This window comes from Ptychodera flava, unplaced genomic scaffold (assembly GCF_041260155.1).
Source record: "Ptychodera flava strain L36383 unplaced genomic scaffold, AS_Pfla_20210202 Scaffold_88__1_contigs__length_448041_pilon, whole genome shotgun sequence".
Taxonomy (NCBI): domain Eukaryota; kingdom Metazoa; phylum Hemichordata; class Enteropneusta; family Ptychoderidae; genus Ptychodera; species Ptychodera flava.
Genome location: NW_027248410.1, coordinates 326,117 through 347,848, shown reverse-complemented (window position 1 = coordinate 347,848; position 21,732 = coordinate 326,117). Strand labels below are relative to the sequence as shown.

At 40.0% G+C, this 21,732-nt stretch overlaps 1 protein-coding gene across 1 annotated transcript in view; it reads left to right on the top strand.

Moving 5' to 3' along the window:
• The first annotated feature begins 9,268 nt into the window (after positions 1-9,268).
• Positions 9,269-21,732, top strand: part of LOC139129065 (death-associated protein kinase 1-like) — a 50,754-nt gene continuing 38,290 nt past the window's right edge. Inside the window, exon 1 of the mRNA XM_070694740.1 lies at positions 9,269-9,394. Within this exon, the coding sequence (XP_070550841.1) occupies positions 9,269-9,394 (126 nt within the window). The remainder of the gene's footprint in view (positions 9,395-21,732) is intronic.

Below are 21,732 nucleotides of genomic sequence, written 5' to 3'. Positions count from 1 at the left end.
TGTTTGGACATATAGTATGGTCATTGTAATCGTGAGAGCAATAATGCATTTTATATAGGTGAAATGATCGAAATAAGAAGAAGTCACATCTTCAATAGGAAGATGTGGTGGAGCGATGGATGTTTGAGGGAGGTATAATATAGGGGACGCTTTTGTTTTCGGAATGTGACTGAGTAAAATTGTTAATTTTCCGACTTGCATATGCAATTTTTTGAGCTTAAAAAATAAAAATACAAAAGCAATTGCCGTTATGACAGCAAAAATTGCGGTCGGAGAAAAGATTTGTGCCAAGTAGGAAAGTGGTGAATCGAACAATTCGTAGTTTGGCTTTGTTAGATAAGCCAATTCATCAATCGCTGAAGCGAAGAATTTAGTTTGGCGGTTATGGGATGCGGCAACTCGTTTAAGATCCAATTGTAAAGTCCTTTCACGTGTTAAGGTATTTTGCCAGTTTTGTTGGACTACCTTTATGTCTGGGAGTTCAGCCCTCAATGGACTGTTATAGGTTGTGTCGCCTGTGATGTTGGCGAGATCTTGCAACTTGTACATAGCACTGATGAATGGAAGGTTTGCGATATGGCGAGCCAACATCGAATTATTGCCTTTGCAATTAGACAAAGTTGACTCCAGCAAAATCGATTCCGATTCAATTACACAGTTGCACTCAATGTCAACCAGACAGAGGTTACAATTGGAAATGGTCTTGGGCTGTTGCCCTTCACACATAATAGACCAAGTGGAGTTGGTTCCTTGAAGAACCGCCTGAGAGTCGCTTAGGAAAAACGCCTGTGGTATGGGAACAAATTCAACGAATATTTCGAATTCACAAAATTTATCGATATTGTTTTGAATATCGAAAAAGATCGAAATGGCACACGACTTATGATCACGTTTGTAAACCGAAAATGGGTGATCACAGTACCAAATATTGTCTCCTTGGCAATGCTTGATGTCTGTGGGGCTCAATTCAATAAATGTAGCATTGTCTTCGGCAACACCAACGTAGTCAACAAGATTCGTAATTTTCGTATGTGAATTTTCGAGTAGAGAAGATTTGTTATGTTGACTGTTGATATTTGATGGTGCCGGAATAGGGAAATTAAATACTCTATACACATTGAACATGGAATTAGTCTTAACTAGGGGAATCACAAGTTGAATGTATACACGTTTGGAACTTTGATGAAAAATTACTCCTTTGTGTTTGTAATAAAAGTTGGTTTTGTCATGTGCAAGTCGATAATGGGGGTGATTTTGTGACAGAAATGACCGTACTTTGTCCAAGGAAGAACGAAGTTGTTGATGTGAAACGACTTCTAAAGGAAGGAAACCCTGAACTAAGACATTCATACCAGAAAGAAAAAGTTGATATTCTAAGACTAGATTGTTTAAAATCTGTGTTCATTCAGTTATTTGCATGAGTAACATTGTGAGTTGAGCAATGTGCATAGAGTCTTTTGTATTTTGGTTGACTCTAGCCGAGGTCATATTTAGGTATTGTTCAAGTGTGTTTACTTCAGAAATAACATCAACATATATTGATGTGAAGAATTAAGTTGGGACCATAGGTTTTTAATTCTATGGTCTGTTAATTTAGTAATAGACGTCAGTACATCTTGTGAATCTTGAATGGCGAAATTCAGGGCCAGATTTTGCTTTTCTATGGCAGCAATTTGTTTTGTAAGGACTTTGATTTCAGAGTCCGTGCTAACGCCAAATAGAAAATGTGCAAGTTTACCAATAGGTGAGAATAGGGCGCGTTTTGTGCGCCGTTGGGACTCTATGTCTGAATCGGCTAGCAACCGAATTTCTTTAGCCAAAGATCTCACCTTGGTTATCATTTTTTTAGAGTTGCCATAGAATGTATCTAAAATTGAGTTGTATCTAAAACAAAATGGGGATGTTTCTTTTGTAGAGCATGGGTTTGTTTGGAATTTTGAGAGAATGGGGTCCAAATTATGTATGTCAGGAATGTCAAAATAAAACGTAACATACCAGTGAGTTGATATTTTTTGAATTATAGCAGTTGGTTCGAAAATCGTCCCATAATTTAGTTTTGCTATAGAGGGATCAGCATTGTTAGCCTGTAGAGTAAACAGCAACAAACAAAAGCGAAACGCTTGTAAAATCATGATTGTACCTGTAAGGGAATTTTATACTTACTGGAGTACTATAAGATCAGGAGCGGTTCGTCTGGAGTCTTCGGGTGATGGAGTCCGAATGAATGACTAGATGCGTATCAAGTACGCATATATACAGTAGTGAGCTTTGTTGAAATGAGTGAATGTGTGAGAGTTTTGGAAATCGGCAGGGAACACGAGTATACAATACGTGGAGGGCGTTGTCAGTAACCTGTATGTACAGCCCGAGAGTGTAGATATGGGGTGAGAATTTATCAGTGGAAATCACCTGTTAAAGGTATCTTCTGTCGGCAGCTATTCGCTTGGTGCAATGCGGGTGCGAGCGCCAATGCTCTTGTCGAAATGCATAGCATAGGGGACTACATTAGTACGGCGTTGCTAAAATAAGTACAAAAAAATTTTTAAAGTGGCCGCGTCTATAGGCGGTATCTTTGATGAACGCTTTGTTTGCATATTATTACGTACGGTTTTTTTTTATTTTAAAGATAGAAACTTTATCTCGGCCCCTAAAAGGACACAAAAACATTGGAAAATAATCTTTGAGTGAAAGAAAATTCCATCGAAAAATGGCGGACATATTCGTCTCATATAGCCATTGCCAAATTATGGCTTTAATAGTACAGTTACTAGAAATGTAACAATAGTTTGTTCTGTATCTTGATGTCAAGAAAACGACGCTCGTGAGCGCAGGATGGCGTAAGTCAAATCCTTTTTTTTTTTTGGAAAGTGCGTTAGCCATCATATAATAATAGTACTTATATAGCAATAAGGTAGGAAAATGTATGCTATGTTGTAGTCTATGCTGATTTGCTTAATATTCAAGCTATTACACATAACCCGCTTCTATCACGTGGGAAGTGTACTGGCGCCCGCACTGTGGCTTGACCAGTGTCTTCTGCTTAGATGTGCCGACAGTATCATGGTATACCTATTGACACCTACATTAAAAGTCGGAGTAAATATATTTACTTGAAGTCGGAGTCATACAGACACATATCTTCTTTTTTTAGTAGTGCGCTAATTAATCTGACATTGGTCGGTTGGTGCCAGATATGCGCACGGGATGGCGAATGAGATGTTGTTTTGTGAATTCATTTAAATCGTCATGGTTTACCCAAGTATTGTGTGAATGAGGAAAATTTCTCCATTTGCAAAGATACTGGGTTGTTCCATTCTTGTTTCTTCCTCGAAGTACTTTTTCGACCTCGAAGTATTCTTCTGATGATGTTGCTGAATCTGTCATTTCAGAGGATGTATTCTCTAATTCTGTGACATTTTGGTCGGTATCATGTGAATGTGATGTGGAATCAGCTGAACTTATTTCGTCACAGCTTGATCGAACATATGCAAATTTGAGACGATTAAAGTGTACAAGATGCTTGAAAGGTCGATTTGTAGTGGGATTAATAAGTTCTGCTGTGTTGTTAGGGTATACTTGCCGTATTTTGTATGGACCTGAGTAGAGATGTGAGAATTTGTGCTTCTTATTGTGTGGTTGCTGTAAGTAAACAAGATCGTTAGATTTGAACTCTATATGATGTATGTGTTTGTTATACCGTGCTAGCATCTTTTGTTGACAAGTCTCTGTGTTCTTCTTGGCTAGGCTACGTGCCTTTCTCTGCATCAGCCAGATCTCCTGTAACTTTGAATGAGTGTTTGTGGTTTGGGGAGGCTCCATGTCATTGTTAGAGATTTCATGGGGGAGGGGCGGCTGAAAACCAAAGAGTGATAAATATGGTGATAGGCCAGTTTGTGTGTGGGGTGAGATTCGATAGGCCCACAGTGCAAACGGTAAATAGTGGTCCCACTCATCGGGATGCTCTTTGGCAAACATGGAGATGTTTTGCACCATTGTCTGAATTTGTCTCTCTGCTAAACCCTGACCCTGGGGTGATATGAAGCTGACTTACGTTCGCTTGTGGACATTAAAGGCTTTACACACCTGGAAATGACATCAGCCATAAAATTCTGTGCACAATCAGAATGAATTTCTTTAGCTACACCAAAGAGAGAGAAAAAGTCAATAAGTTTTGAAGCTACGGTGACAGCTTTGGTGTCTGAAATTGGATATGCCATTGGGAAACGTGTGAATGCGTCTACAAGGACAAGAATGTGCTTCATTCCATTGTCTGATTCTGGAAGGGGTCCGACAATGTCCATACAGATACGTGACATCGGTTGATCTATGTCTTGAGACAAGAGCGTTGCTTTGCATGGTTTGCTTGATCTTTTACGCGTTTGACAACAAGAGCATGATTTAATATAGTTGAGTGTGTCTCTAGACATATTCTGCCAAAAATATCTCTCGCGTAGTATTGCATACGTCCTAGCAAAGCCCATATGATTTGCAGTTGATGGGGAGTCATGCATGAGTTTGAGAACTTCTTTTTGTAAGCAAGCTGGAATAACCAGTTGTTTGTACGTGTGCTGTAGTTCCTTCGCCTTACCTACTGGTCTTGATAGCCTGTATAATTTATTGTCACTGATGACATATGATTCAATGTCAAGCAATAGTCTGCGCGCAAGCGTTTCATTTTCGGGAAGTTGACCATTTTCGAAAAATGCGAAATAATGCTGTAAATGTTCATCTGCTCTTTGTTTCACGTCTATTGTATCAAACAAGTTGCTGGCCATCGGTTCGGCGTCAGAGTCAGACATATCATCGCTTAATGAGGAGCTATCATTTTCTACATAATGGGTGTCATTAACACTTTGCTCACTAGAAGATGGTGATAAATCATGAATTGTAATGAGATTGACAGGGAGTATGTCGGACCATGCAATATTTTCACCATTGTTCTCATCGTCATTGTCATTGTCACCCCCATGAGAGTGATATGGATTGTTTTCCGTGGCGTCATTTTGTATGACATAAACTTGCTTGTACACGCTTTTTGCGTGGGAACTTTTGCGCTTGATCTTTCTCTCTTTTTTGATAGTGTCATTTTGATCAACGTCGCTATTATCTGCATCATAAATTGAATCGTGAGACGTTGATGGTTCATGAGAGCTGATTGCGTTTGTGGAGATTTCATTTATTTTAGCTAGACTATTGTCGCAGTGTGAGTTTGCCGTATCGGTAGTGTTTGTATGCGTGATAGGGAAAGGTTGTGTGGGAACATCATTATTGTTGTCACGTTCTACACATATTTCCTCTGTTTGAGTGGCTTGGTGAATTTGGTGACGAGTGAACAAAGCCTTAGCGTTGTCTGCCTCTTCGTCTGAAATGTCTGTGTGGGGAGGGGCGTTGTGAGTGACGTCATATGTGCGTCTACTGAGTGCATCAGGTTGACAATGTAGAATTCCCTGTTTGTAGATAATGTCAAAGTTATACTGTTGCAATGCGAGAACCCACCTACAAATTCTTCCTTTTAATTCTTCGCTTTTGAAAATGTGAACTAAATTCGCATGATCAGTATAGACAGTGAATTTCTTTCCATATAGATATGTGTCACATGATCTTATAGCATGAAGCACAGCTAACAACTCCTTTTCTCCGATAGAGTATCGTCTTTCATGCTCACCAAGTTTTCTGCCCCCACAGACAATGATGCGTTGTTTATCATCAACCTTTTGTTCTAGAATATAACCTATAGCAAAGTCACTAGCATCAGTATACAGTTCAAATGGCAAATCAAAGTTGGGAAAAGCCAGAGTTACTGGGTCATTTGTGAGTTTTTCTTTGATTATTTGAAAAGCAGACTCACAATCTTCCGACCAAGAGAAAGTGGTTTGCTTCTTTGTTAACTCGTGTAAGGGAGCCGCGATTTTGGCGAAATTTGCTACAGCTTTACGATAGTATCCTGCCATACCTAGAAATGAGCGAACCTCGCGAATATTCTTAGGCCGAGGAAAGGTGGCAATTGCACTTAGTTTATCGGGATCTGGGGATATTCCTTCTTTCGTTAAGACATGTCCTAGAAATTTCACTTCTTTGCAGGCAAAGTGACACTTTTCTGCCTTGAGTTTTAGACCTGATTTGATGATCGCTTGGAGTACGCTATCTATGTGTTGAAGGTGTTCCGCAAATGAGGATGAATAAATGATTAAGTCGTCAACATAAATAATCAAGTACTTCCATAACGTGTGTTTGAATATAGTGTGGAGTGTTCTTTGAAATGCACTCGTGGAATTCATTAGGCCCATGGCTAGTCTTTTGTATTGGTAATGGTTGTGTTCTGTTTTGAAGGCTGTTTTCGGCCTGTCGTCAGAATGTAAATCGAGTTGATGAAATGAATCCGCAACATCTAATGTTGAAAAGTATATGGGATTGGAAATACCTACCTGTTCAAGGCAATCCTGGGGTTTTGGCAGGGGAAAACAGTCGGGGATAGTAACTTTATTCAAACCTCTAAAATCACAAGTAAAACGCATTTTTCCGTTCGGCTTTGTCACCAAAACAATAGGGCTGCCCCAAGCACTGTTTGTTGGTTCAATAATATCATTGTCCAGTAGTTTCTGGATTTGTTCATTCATGACCTCGCGTTTACTTGGGTTCAAGAGATAGGGAGGACGATTGACGGGTTTTGCGTCGGGGGCGACATTGATTCTGTGTTGTATTAATTTACAGTGACCAATTTTTCCATCACTACCAACAAATGCATCAGAATTGCGTAGAATTACTTCTCTCAGTGACTGTTTTTGTTCGTCGGTTAAATCTGGATTCTCAAATGATATTTTTGACAATAAGTAGTCATGTTCTTGCGTTGTTGTATTTGTTGTTTGCGGTAGAGTAGTTTTGTAATCATTTGAGTATGCATTGTGAGTAGTATGACCGACGTTGGAAGGTTGATGAGGGTGGCAATGGCGGTGGGAATTGTGTAAAAAGCTGGTACAATTGTGAAAGGACAATTCATTTAATTTGGGCTGGGATTCATCTGTGTAGAGAATTTTAGTCGAGTGTGTAATTGGTTTGAATTGTCCCATTTTTGTATTTTTCTTTACCTGAATTGGTTTATCTAGAGGGTTTACCAGGCGAATCAAAATCTGGTTGTCGTCGGAAGTGGTTAATACACGTGCAGCCATGAAACCTTGTCTTTCAGTAGCGTAGATACCGTGAGTAATACCAACAAGTTGATTAGGTGTATTACTCTGAAGATCTGCGGTAACTATACACTCTGAATTTGGATTGATTGTAAAGTCTTCCGTAGCGGAGAAATGGTTGGTAGGTGAAAGCTGTAGTTTGTTAGTATTGTAATTGATGACGGCTTTGTTAGTTTTTAGAAAGTCCTGACCAAGAATTAATCTTTGTCTCAAGCCATCGACAACATGGATTTTCAAGTGAACCCTTTGTTTACCGACAAAGCAATATGCATGAATAACGCCTTGTATTGTTAATTGTTTGCCATCAGCAGTAGAGATATTTGTGAATTTGGCGGGTTTAATGCGTTTTGCAGCAAGCTCAGAGATATCTTTTAAAAGATTTGTTGAACAACAAGTGATGCTGGCTCCAGAATCAAGCAAAGCAAATATTTTATTTCCAAATAGGTTGACTTTGACCAAATTATCTTTGTAAATAATATGCCCGTCATTGCAGTAATTTTGTGTTTGTTTGTCTGATTCGTGTGTGTGAGATAGGGCAGCATGTTGGTCGTTGTGTCGCTCCTGTTGGCCGTGCCCTAATAATGTCGGGCAGGAGCATTGGTGTTTAAAGGTCCCTGACTTCATGGGTATCTTGGTGATGAATATTGATTTTGCCTAGTGTATGGTTGTGTGCGTCTCAAACGAGTTCTGCATTCATCATACGTATGTCCTCGTCTATCACAATACGTACAATGCTTGCGATCCCATTTGTCATGTCTACGTCTGCGTCTGCAATTATGGTATGTGTGTCCACCCATGTTGCAGTATGTACAAAAGATGTCCCGTCTTGTGTCCATTTGTGTTTCGCGCCTGTCATTAAATCGCGTAGGTTGTGAATTTGACAAATTATGTTTAGTTAGTGCTGATATACTTTCTTGTATGGAGGACAGAGATTTGGTTAGTTCCGTCCAGCAATCAAGGGTTTGCTCTGAAATTTGATTAACCTGGGGAGTGTGTGGCTTTGTGACATCAATTGACTTTTCATACTTTTTGGCAGCTAGTATAGCCTCGTCAATATTTTTCGGATCTTGTATGAGCATGAATGAACCAAACTCCGGTTTGAGACCATTGATGAAATAATCAAAGGATTCTGATCTGGGCAAATTTGCTTGATTGACCTTTGATAATAAAACATGTGCAAAATCGTCAACGGTTTGGTGTTGGCCTTGCTTAACATTGTTTAATTCTCTTTTTGTTATCCAAGAGGGATCGCCACCAACGAAATGTTGAAGAAATGCTCCAGACAATCTTGAGAATTTGTTTATGACACCCGGTTCTAGTGATTCGTACCACGTAGAGGCAATATCTTGTAAGTAGAGGGGGAAAATGGCACAGATGTGTTTCTCATCCCAATCACAAAAGTTGGCATAATTTTCAAATCTCTTTAACCATGTTTTAGGGTTTTTAGAATCTCGACCATTGAAAACAGAGGGTGTTGCTTCGACCGGTACATGAGGTGTTATATTTGTTGGTTTAGCGCCTGGGGCAGTTTGAGAGAAGTTCGCAGCTGTTGTTTGAACTTTTTGGATTGCGGTCGCTAATTGCGCAAAATTTTCTTCAATTGAAGCTTGGAATTCTGGTGTGATTTGTGGCATGTTTAGACGTTGTTTTGAACCCGATGATTTTGAAGTCGTGGCTTGTGAAGTGGTCAGTTTGGTTCCTCGTAAGTTGTAAGTACTGGAATTACTCATAAGACAGAAGTAAATATCAATATAATGTACTCACCTCAGGATCTTCAGTGTCCGTTTCCGCGGAGTCGTCAGACGTCAGCAATTTTCCACCATGTCACGCGGGAGAGGTTTTGAGCGGGGGAATATAATGGGGGAATTTCACTCACTTGGTAGGCTAACTCGCTCGGCTAAGACTGGGCTGGGAGGTACCTTTACAGAATCGTGCTGACATCCGAATAGACACGAACACTGGAAATTTATGATGCAAAATGAAATGTGTAAAATGTAATAAAATAAGCTAACTCGAGCACTTACGTAAACTACTGCCTAAAATTGCCTAGTTAACAAAATAGTGCGGGGGTAGCGGAAAGCAAGATGTCTAAATCATGGAGGAGAGGAGCGTCCAGCAGTTGTCTTGTTCTGCGTGGTCTTCAGGTCGTCAGGATTCTCCTCCTGCGTCGATGCTCCTCCGTCGATGCTCCTCCGTCGATCCTCCCAAACGTAACTTTTTAGTCCCTTTTATTCTTATTTTAACCTATTGTTTACACCCGCACGTTTGCGCCAGTCATGTTATGAATACTTAATTGGTGTGGGCTGTGGCGTCAGCATAGTTTATCACCGTCATGGGGAATCTTATGTATGTGGAAGTTAGAATTTAGCTTGAATTTTGAAATACCCACAGCCCTTATCCAACGTCAGATTGATATCATAACACATGCAAGAACTTCTCGATTCCCTTAACTGGGACATGATGTCATCCAAGGCATGTTGGAGATACTTCGCCGGCCATGGTCTGATACTGAAGCGTTTTAGAGCTAATCATCAGACGATCAAAAAGCAAACGACCCTTTTCAGGGCCACCACATCCTCCAAAAGAGAGATCATCCGTTTAATAATATTAAGATTCTACATCTTATCTCTGACTCTTACAGAAAACTGTACTTGTTCACACGCGTCCTACACACAGTACATGCACGCATTCTCACAAAGTGGCGCATTCATGTCACACCTTTCGCTACTTTTTGCTGTCAGTGTTCGAAACCGCAGCATGCAGCGCTGTGACATTGAAGTGCCGGTGATACAGAATTGTGGGCCTCTATATTTATTAAATTTTTCATCATTTTGTGTTTCAAATCATAGTGGTCAAAATTACTGTAACTATGAAAAATACAATTATTATCTGCCACATGAGGGACTGTGTTTTCGTACAATCCACTTGACTGTCAACAAACAACTTGCAGTTCTAAAAGCCAAACATGACTGAGGTCTGATTTTTTTCGCCTACATTTCAATTTTACTTTAAAAGTATGACTGAATTGAACATGCGATCATAAATGATACAAAATGTAATGCCAGTGTCACAGTTAAAAGTAATAGATAAGGAAAGAGAAAACAAGGGACAGGCCTGTTTATAATTACCTCTCGCCGACGTTTCTGCATGGAATTTTGTGCGCGGTCGTTCGATATCGTACACCTCTCCGATCTAGCTGGAGAACTTACCTGAGGAGGAGCCTTCAAATGTTCCTGATCAGTAGGAAAGCTAAAAAAGCTTGTCCTGATCCTGTACCGTTATTGCAATTAAATGCAACGATAGACCATCATTTCTGTTTACATATGGCTAACAAAGAGCCAACAACTACTATCTATTTACATACAAGAAAAGATAATACACTCGGCTAGACCGCCGCCGTGAATAGCCAGCACGCAACTTGTGTTTGGCACAAATGGCGTCACTAACCACAGAACCCGGAAGTAAGGACGTTTGCGGGCATTTCAAATTGCGTTTTGTGAGAGGGTCTGACACCCAGCTACAGTTTCGAGAAATGCGATTAATTTTTCGCATAACCTACAATTCCAAGTATGAATATTTTATTAGGAGTTCAGATGTTTACCAAGTTTAAGGTGAGATAAAATCCTATCACTGACAAAGAGATCATACTGATATTATTTAGAATGGTTTTTGTAGAACAACTGATATGAAAGAATGTCCTTTGTTTTAAGTGACATAATATCTGCTATTGATACCTGCTAATATATCATGGGTGTATATCCACAATAAAGTGAGTGTAGAGACAATTTTACAAGACTGCCATCCAATATAAAAATACCTGCATTAAGAAGACATAATAATCATGTACTTTTAAAATGTATGTTTAAGTAATGTTTAATTACTGTTTTTAATATGAATGCATATTAGTAAGTGATTTGATTTTTTCTTTCAAGTCAACACTGCATGTACTGACGACCAGTCGTGATGCATGAGAACATTTGTATCGTCTCAGTTATTAATGATACTACATGTCGTTACAGCAATGATTTATTGTCATATAAAGCCATTAACCATGATTAAAATCTAGTTTTGCTACATTTTAATGAATTTCATTGAGATTGAGAACGACACTCATTAAGTTACATTTAAGAACTTCCAAGGTACTTATTGCATAACACGATTCAGAACTTATTTAGTTTGGTCTTCATATTTTTCAAATTTCTCAAAAGTGTTAGGAGCTCTAACCTGAATGTTACAATATTACAAATTACTTATAAAAACAAGTCTATAACGTGCAACATAATATAAAGCAGATCAGCTTACATTTGCAGATAAACTGACATTAGTTAACCATCTGATTATCCAAAACTAGTTCCGATCGTGCTGCATCTAATTGTGAGAGACTTTAGAAGGCTGCGTTCTAGTCAGGCAAATCTCCATAACCTCATCATTAATTAAATCTGTACTTTTAGAACAGTCGATAATTATTAAAATTAAGAGAAAGGTGATGCCCTGAATTAGTGATTCATATTTTTGTCTTGCTCAAAATGCAAGTGAGCATTCAAAAAATTATCATTGACAATCAGTAATAGTTTATTTATATCAGCTTATATGTTTTATATTTAAATTCACCACTTTTAGAGGTACAAGTCTTAAATGAATCCCTCATTTTGGATGTTTAATTTACTCTACTTGTATTGACGAGATATTTCCTTCCGCGCAGTAACTTCTCAATGAGATTCCTGAACAAACGATAAAATGAGTATCGTTGCTGTAGGGCATCCTCCATGCATACGTTATAGTTGTTGTTTCAGGAGATTTTGGAGTTAAAAAGCATATGTAAATCCTCACAAATGTCACCATTGCCACAAAACATACAAATAAGTAGCTGGTCATCGAAATAATGTATGTACACGTTTACAAGTTGAATGGTATCAGAAAGCAAATGATAGCATGTGATGGCTAGTTCACACTACTGTACGCAATGTAACCGTTGAAGTCGATATGAGCACCGACCGAGTGGAAGCAATGAAAATAGACTGATGGAAATTGCCGTCGATTCTTGACGACATTTTATTGGTGGATAATTATCAGAATTGGCTGTCCTCTTCCACAAGATTTCTACTAAACGCTGGCTTAACTCGAAAGAATTAAATTGGCTTCCTAGTCGGTATGAAACATATGCCTCGAGTAATAGATTATAAAGTTATGTTAAAAATACATTAAATTATGCATTGTATGTAAATTTATTGAGCCAAATGATCTTTGTCACTTCGTAACTCATTTTAACTTACCAACACTGACAAAATGTGTATCAACTAGTACTTACTGTCACGAAAAAATGGTGCACACTGAACGCCACAAAATTGTATACACACATTATTGTATGATATCATGTCATAAAGATATACCACGACTGAACATAAATTTTTTCGTTTATTGTATCCCTATCAATAAAATTAAATAATGCTCCGGGAATTTAGAAACTGCTGTTTTCATTATGAATTTTACTTCTGTTAAAGATCACTTCCGCTTCACTCTACCATTCATCTAATAATACAACAAGGGTAACTGAAAGGAGTCGTAGTTTTGTCAAAGGATGTGTAAGCCAACTATCAATACTCGGAATATTTAACTTAAGTAGCGGTCATGTAATGTGCATATACAGTGTAGACTTTGCAATAATGACATTAATCCTTCAAAGCTATATGTTGCAACATCTCATCGTTGATGAAGAGCGGAAATTGATATATGAGAAAGAATAACTGAGAGTCGTGTTGTTGTAATTTCCGCTGGTTCTTTGCCACGCAAAACTTATTGGCATAAAAGACGAAAGTTTAACCGATCGAAAAACGGGCATCTTATTCAATCAAATTTGTCAATCGACCATCCACCTATCGACCCTGTACGTGTTTAGTGTACGAGTCAATATCTATTCCAGGTTCGCGCATTAGTGGGTGCTCCACCCTGTCAACATAGTATCGATTCCATTGATCACTATATTAGTAGATTTACAAACATAAACTATTCACGTTGAACGTCGATGGGCGCGTTGAATTACGTACATAGTGCATGATGTGTTTTCACCGTACGTGGCGAAAACCGATTTCACCAATTGCAGCAGTGTGTCGCTTGGTGCCAAATGCGAAACCCGATCGACGCGGAGTCACAGTGTCTGCGACCAAAAAATTACCACTACAAGTCAACATACTGGTATACAAAAGCACAATCTGCTATGTTCGATTAGTCCTGTTTCAAAATGACCTACATTACACGTCCTACACACATGTACTGCATGCTCTCATTGGTTAATCCGCTTCTCTAAGGTCCACTTTCGGAGCAGTCATTGGAGGGACATCATGTGTTAGGTCTCATTATTATGTATTATTCAATTTACAGCTTCCTGATTGGTTAATGTGTAGGTCCGGTCCTCCGGCGTTCACTGCCTCATTATGCAATGTCCAATGTACTTTTTGATGACGCCTGCACGTGGTCGCAGCTCGATCCCAGTATAAGAAAGGTACTCATGCCGAGTATTTGTCAAAATATCTAGTTAGATTTGACCTTGTTCGAGAGTTCCTTCACTATTCATGGCATTTTATGTGATACTGTGAATTATACATGAATTAAATATTGCCAGGAGAAATTTTGTCCTTTTCCCTGCGGTAGTTGGTTGAAATGAGCTACTGACGCCTGAAACCGTTACGTAATTTTTGTTATGTAATGCCTTGAAGCTCTATTGTTTCCTCTTGTCATTCACAGGCCTCACTGTTGTCGATGCGGCCAATGCCCCCGTCAAATCAAAATGAAAATTAAAAGCGTGAACTTTGTACGTAACCAACAATTGGAAAACAACGAGCCAACATGCCTGTAATGCATAAAGGGACAGGGATAAGTAAAAACATGGAAATTTAACGCATGAAGGTTTGTCGGGCATTTTTCGTTGTAACTTTCGGCCGATCCGTGAACATCACGAATAACGTATTACTTCAGCGGTAGCCAGGAAGCACGTGGGACATTGCATAATGAGGCAGTGAACACTGGAGGACCGGACCTACAAATTAACCAATCAGGGAGCTGTAAACTGAATAATACATAGTAATAAGACCTAACGCATGAGGTCCCACCAATCAGCGTAACGCAAATGGACCTTAAATTAGCAGATGAACCAATCACTGATGTTGGTACATATGTCATGGACCTGACTTATTAAACAGGACTAATAGAACTTATACGCTTTTACTTGAACTGTGATCCCGACATGCTCAACCGGCAAACGTTAAACTTATGTGGCAAAGATGGCGGTCGAAAGTCCATGAGGGGATTGGCCGGCACAAACCATGTGTCTAGGCTAATCCCGAGACTGTAAAGCCCAGTCGTGTGCGGGCGCTCCGTACCTCCCCCCCCCCCCCCCCCCCCGTGCTTTCGGGGGCGGAGGTACGGAGCGACCGCACACGACTGGGCTTTACAGTCTAGGCTAATCCCCTGAACGCGGAAAATTTCCGCGTTACCGAATTAATGCCTTAGGGACCGTTCAGTTTTTACTGCCGGGGGGGGGGGGCAAAATCCAGGGGGGGGGGGGGTCATCGTAATTTTGGAATCCGCAAAGAGGGGGTCATCGCTTTTTCACTGGTAGGAAAGGGGGGGTCACCACATTTTCAAAAACATAATACCAACAATAAAGTTCACTTTATGCCATGGCCACGATTGACCCTCTTTACCGGCGGGCCGCCTTCGCGGCGCACTACAATAAATATACATTATGTATTACCCATGACCCTCTTAACGGGCAGACGCCTTTGACGGCCCACTCGAATTAGGTTTACTTCATGCAATGGCCATGATCGAACCTCTTAACGGTGGGCCGCCTGCGGCGACCCACTACAATAAATTGACTTTATGTAATACCCCACAGCAATCTTAATGGCCGCGCGCCTTCAGCGGCCCTGTCCAGTAAAGTCTACTTTATGCAATAGCCATGATCGACCCTCTTTACCGGTAGGGCCACCTTTGTTGGCCCACTAGAATAAAGTTGACTTTACGTAATGGCCCATGACCCTCTTAACCGGAGGGCTGCCTTTGGCGAACCACTCCAATAAAGTTTACTTTATACAATGTCCATGGACATGAGTTGTCTATGGAAATGAAGTTAAAAATTGCCTTACAGTTGTCCTAATTAACAGACATTTCAGTGGATGTGACTGAGAAGTTTGTGCACTGGCATCCCTGCTACACGAATAAAGTGCGCCGCGTACCGGAGTTCAAATCCAAACCATGCGGGTAAATTTGACATATTGGTTATTTTCAGCAGGGGGGGGTCATCAATTTTTTTCGTCTGACAAAGGGGGGGGGTCATCTTTTTTCACGAAAAATGCAGGGGGGTCTATATTTTTTTGAACACCGGCGACAAGATTTTGCCGTCCCCCCCCCAGGCCGTAAAAACTGAACGCTCCCTTATGACTCCCAAAAGAGCAAACAAACTACAGATCAGGTAGATCAAAAGACCACAATGTTTGTGAAAATGACACTACCCGACATCTCTGACTTGACTTACAGTTTAAGTTGCGTGCCGAAGACACGACTGACACCTTCAGTCAATGCCTCAGTCTAAAAGGAGCCTATGAAATTTGCATAAAAGTTCGTGTTGTAGAGCCTCGTTTTCGTTACGATGACCGCCACTGCAGTGATGGATACAATACGGCGAACGGGTGGTCTTTAAATATCGACGTGCAGCAAAACGTACAATAGCTAGAACTATAATTTTGGCTTTCAGTTGTAGCATACATACTAATGATATGTTTTCCAAGGAAAACTTACAAAAGTTGAGAAGATTTTATTTAAATAGCTACAAAGAGGGTGGCGAGGTCGACCCGCCAAATGCGGTTCAGTAAACTTCAACTTTTTCGTAAAACAGCTCGATAATTACCTTAGAGATCTTAAGCAAAGCCAAAAATTTCAGAAAATTTATCTAACCATTATCAACATTTGGTGAAATTTTCATGACCATGCAACAATAGACACGTATTTGCGGCAGTGTTGAATGTTGGCATGCAGTTACCATATCGCTGTATACGTAGATCTCTAGGGTCTATGAGTATACGAACACCCGTTACGCTACGTACACTCCACGCTGTTTACCGCGACACGGCGCGGGCGTTACACGATTAATCTTTCATTTTTTTTTCAAAGTTTACTCCTATAATATATATAAATAAAGTATTTAATTAATGTCACATTATGACCATCAATACTTAAAAAAAAACAACTTTTTTGCTAGTTACATGAGTTATAAAATGTGCCAGTCTAGTTCGAGCACGCACGGTAATGCTAGCAGGGATGGCCGCAGCGCTAGCGCGCAGCTGTTTACCGGCATCATCCTAGCTGCATCTATATTCACGTACTCGTGTGCGGGATACAGGGTAGCCGTATTTATCCACGGAGATTTTTTGCGGTCGATGTTATTTCCTACAGTTTTTGTATGCTTGCTAGCTACTAGAATGCGAAAACGGAAAAAATCACTCATAAACGAAACAGCACTGCTAGTCAGTACGACGGGTGTCTACCACTATACTACGTGTACGGCCGCAGACAGTGATAAACGTAGCCCTTCTGTCACCGTAGTGTTTTTTTTTCCATTTGCGCTGTCCACGACTTTACCGAGAAGCCAGCCAGGCAGATTGTGTTGGCCAGTGAGCTAACACAAGCTTGCAGTCTTGCTTCCTCGTCACAATCATTGAAAACATAAATAGAACCGAAACAATCTGCCAAGTTAGCTGATGAGGATCGAGAAAGAGCTGAAAGAGTCTACGTGTACATTCATGCTGCGCTGTAGGTCGCTATGTTGGATTTAACACATGAACGTCGCTTTATAGTCAACTTCAACGAGACGTGTTTCAAAAACGGAGGCTTAAGCCACTGAGATTTTTTCAGATCGTATGGACCTACTCAAGATACGTCCCCTCCCTACTTCTCATAGAAATTTTGAAACTTGACTTTGGATATGCTTTTGCGGCAGTGTTTAGTGAACGGCATTTTCGGTCGCTCGAAAACCATGATAATAAGGCTAACGCAAAACGAATCAATATCGATAAAACCCCACAAAAAATCATCGGCGAACACTAGCTAAGAGTACAATTCAGCCTCTACCTGGAAACAGGACGGATGCTAAATGAAGGCTGAGATATCTGCGGAAAAAATTCTGGCGAAAAATGCCATAACAGTCACTCACTGGCTAGAGGGCGCTGTTCGAATTTGAACTAAATCCCTATTATGCATGCAAATAAAGCACCCTCCTTTCAGACTGCCTGATGAATAGTAAACACATATTACCTGGTCATGAGGGCTATAGCGCCCGTCTATTACCCCGAGGGGCCGTGTGTTACCAGAACCGTAGGCCGAGGAGTATAGCGATGTATTTCTGGTAACACACGGCCACACACCACACGCTCATGTTGTATTATGTTATAGCTGTTAATATGTTTTGATATTTTGCACCGCAACGATCAATTGTAACAAGTTTACTTGGCGATATTTCCGTATCTTACTTTTGTACGTGGCACCACTTTCTTTCAAAGAATATCCTAAGCATACCTAGCAACAATCCTTGGTTGCACTTGAATATTTTTCGTCGATGAGCTGTTCAAGTCCTATGCTGTTGGAATGTTGGAAAATATTAGAAAATCTGTTTTAGAGAGACCTCGTAGCTCATCCCATACTCACATCACGTTCTAGTCACCTGCCATTGTTGCAAAGTTGCAGGCGACACTATGGTCACTTGACCGGGCACTTTTCCAATTTTGGTCTGAACTATTTCCCTAGGGAAATAGCTTTTTAAAAATACCCTCTGACGTCACTTTTGTCGATTCAATGGGGACTAGACGTATCTATTTCTCGTCACGTGACGTATTCTGGCGAATTGCGGCACCGATGAGCATGTGGTGTGTTACAAATGTCACTATTTCACTAGCGTTTTAAGTCTCAATAAAAACTATTAAATAAATAATTTGTTGTACATCTCCTTTATTGTATCACTTCTTTTCTACTATGTGCTCCGCTCTGAATGTTTGCTTCGGCTGCACATGCATTTGTTCTCACCAAATAACCAGAAGTCGAAAGGTTCTAAAGTCTACGGGCTTCTTTACGCGATCACACCAAGCTACGAGATCGCACGACTCGAACTGTATTGCGGAAATGCATTTCTTCAGATGATCAATGTTCCATTCCTACGGCGGGAATTACCGCTGCCGCTGAATCAGAGTGTACGCCTTGAGGTAGCTGCATGCACCAATCGTGTACTGCCGGATGTGACTGCCTATCTGACGGATAGTCCCGCCCGACAAGCCAGGCGTTCGTCATGCTTGCTGAACATATTCAAGCTCGTTCAACCAATGCGAGAACCATTGATTTTATATTTACGAAGGAAAAAATGTAAGATTTTATTTTACTACAGCTAGTACTAAATACGTTTGTTAGGAAGCGTAGCATATTTCAGCCGTACTGGAATCCGAAGCCTTGAACATACTAGTAGGTGTAGATTATAAATACTATCAATCGAACGATCCTGTTATGGGTCACCCACGCTAACCGGTACGCCACTACGGGCATGCACGTTTCCGACTATACTGTGGACGAACAGAACATATTAAATGTTAAAGGTTGTCGATTTCTGCTGCCAAAAAGGCTAGTCACACCTGTGGTTTTCACATTTTTTGAGAATTTTGTATTTGCAGTGTTTTCGAGTTGACATACCCAGTATCCTGTTTTGTGTACGGAGTAGTGAAATGTCATGTTACAGATGTACGGGCGTACGCGACGGAGGGTTTGAGAACAGAGACTAGCTGTTGGCTAGCCGTAGTTTATTTCTTCGTACCGTATATATATATATATATATATATATATATATATATATATATATATATATATATATATATATATATATATATATATATATATATATATATATATATATATATATATATATATATATATATATATATATATATATATATATATATATATATATAACATCGGTTTATTGACCAAAACTATGAATTGAATCCATCTAAATCTAAAATGAGTTAAACCTTTTTTTTTAATAAAAAGCTTTCTGTGCCCAATTTTCTGGCGATGTAGTCGTAAGACTTCATCACATTGTCTTGTCAGGGGTCGCTTTACTATTTCACGCATGAAGTCGAAGGACTGAAACTTCTCCTCCAATTTGCAAATATGTATGGAAGCCACAATTAACTCAAGAGCAAATAGTGATATTTCTAGAGGAATCGTCGATTGACAGTCAGTTCACACCTCAAGTAAGGTATCTTTTCTATGGAAATGATTTCGAACCTACAGCGTTTGTGCCGGGGAATCTTGGCATGTCAGAAAACAAGCCCAGGTTATCGTGTACTACATTAGTTGCCAATTTGTGTTGCGAAACTTCTTTTGGATTGGAATCAAAAAAGTACAAAAAATCAGATGAATTTCCAAAACTCGGACAGGAAATCTCGTAAATTTCTAAGACGTAGTCAAGTTCGACTGATATGCCGAGCGGAACTGCATCTCGTCGGTTATCGTCATAATCGATAGTACAGGCACACATGGATACCTCGTACACTCTATGTTAGTGACGATAGAACAAATTTCGAGGAAGTCAACAAAAACGGTTTATTAGGAGACTCATTGAGGAACAAAAGACACTCCATTGGAAATTATACGTGGATACCTAACCGCTTCACACCCGTGTGCCGGGGTATTGAACATTTCTTGATTTGTCATTCTGAGTTTAGCATCAAAAGTCTGGCAATGGAAACGCGGCATCATTTTACAATTGGTATAGCCACAAACTGATGACGTCAAAGATGAGCATACTTAAGGGAGGTCAAAGGCCATGCCTTCCTCTCTCACTTCATAGCAGCTCTTAGACAGATGCTGACAGAGAATGAAATGTGCATCTCGCTCCTTCAGCCGTCGCAGATTTCAACCCATTCCTTTTCCAAGGGCACATTATATCATTGTTAATTTACAAGAACGATATGAGAAATTTACTGCTGAGTCCTGGCCCAACGGTTGGGTCTAACGGCTATCAGTGTTAACACTATCTGAAATGAAAAGAGGTGCATTTAAACTGGCCAGTAAAGGATGACCGGTTGGTGAACATGCAAAACAATTCCATGCAATATGCACGGAGACGGCAACAGTGCCCCTAGCTGTCCCCGAGCTCCAGACAGGAGATGACAGGCGTAAGGATAGCGTACAATCTTGTCCAAATTTTCTACTATTCAAGGCTTTTTGCATCAGATTTCTGTTCTGATCAAGAATTTAAACTAACTTCGAACAACATTTAACTTATTAATTTCAATGTGGCCGTATCGGTCGATCCCTTAAACTCGTGGCGTACAGAGACGACCTATCAAAAGTCCGCTTACCCTCTCTTAGCGAATTCCGAATAATGAGGTTTGTTTTATAAGGATCACGACATGACAAACTGCTAAGATAACACAATTAACACGATACAGATAAGACTTTTTGTGGTCAATAATTATGCTATCTCAACAAGTTCGTCTATCAATAAGCTACACCTACAGCACGAAAAGTGAATAAAACAAACAAAACAAATCATTGAAAACGGACAAAATGTTCCATTATTGCTTCTTTTATTATTAGTTCTTGTCGACATTATTTACATTTTATTAGTTATTTGTCAATTGAAATGTTTATTGAGTTAATTTATGTGCTTTTGATTAGGGTGATAAACCTGCCCTTCTACATTTGCGTCTGTTGTTGTTGTTTGCATCAACGCGAGGCGAATTGCATGAACTGAGGTGTTTCACAGTCAAGTTTGTTTTAATTTTACGTTCATGAACCCATGACTTCGAGAGGCCGATATGTTGATGGTGATGTTTTTGCCTTTACACCATGATCTTGTCAATACCTCAAATCATTAGTCTGAAGTTGTATTGTCACAGCCGAAATAAACTCAAAGCTTCATGCCAAAGAAAGTATTGTATCCAATGGGTCATCACTCTATCGAAAATATGATAAGCCATAATGATATTTTATCACTTTTTTCAAATGCATGCGGAACGGGACACTGTTTGACCGTATACCTTCATTGTCATCGCTTTTTGTGCCTTAGTATTCTCTCCATGTGGGTTTTCCTTGCACGATATTTATAGCGTATAAAAATTCGCTACGCTATAGTCCGGCTGGCTATGTTGGCCTCGCTTGCTAGAAAGACCGTTGAGGGCGCATAATCATACGGTTGAGGATTGAGCTGCATAGCGAACGAGGGGCTGTGCAGAGAGTCTGGAGATGGACGTCCATTCAGATTCTGATAATCCCTCGCCTCATGCACAATGCTGCGTCAAAATGTCTGGAGTTATAACTTTCATGTTTATATACACATGTTTTGACAAGCGTGTACAGATGGACTCTCAATCGTTTGTCTTGTTGAGGTCATCTCACATTAACAAAGCTGCAACTTGAGTAGGGCATAGGTTGATATGCGGCAGTAGTAATCGCAAAGGAAATGGCTGAGACCCAAGTACTCTAACTAAATACCCTAGTGACTCGT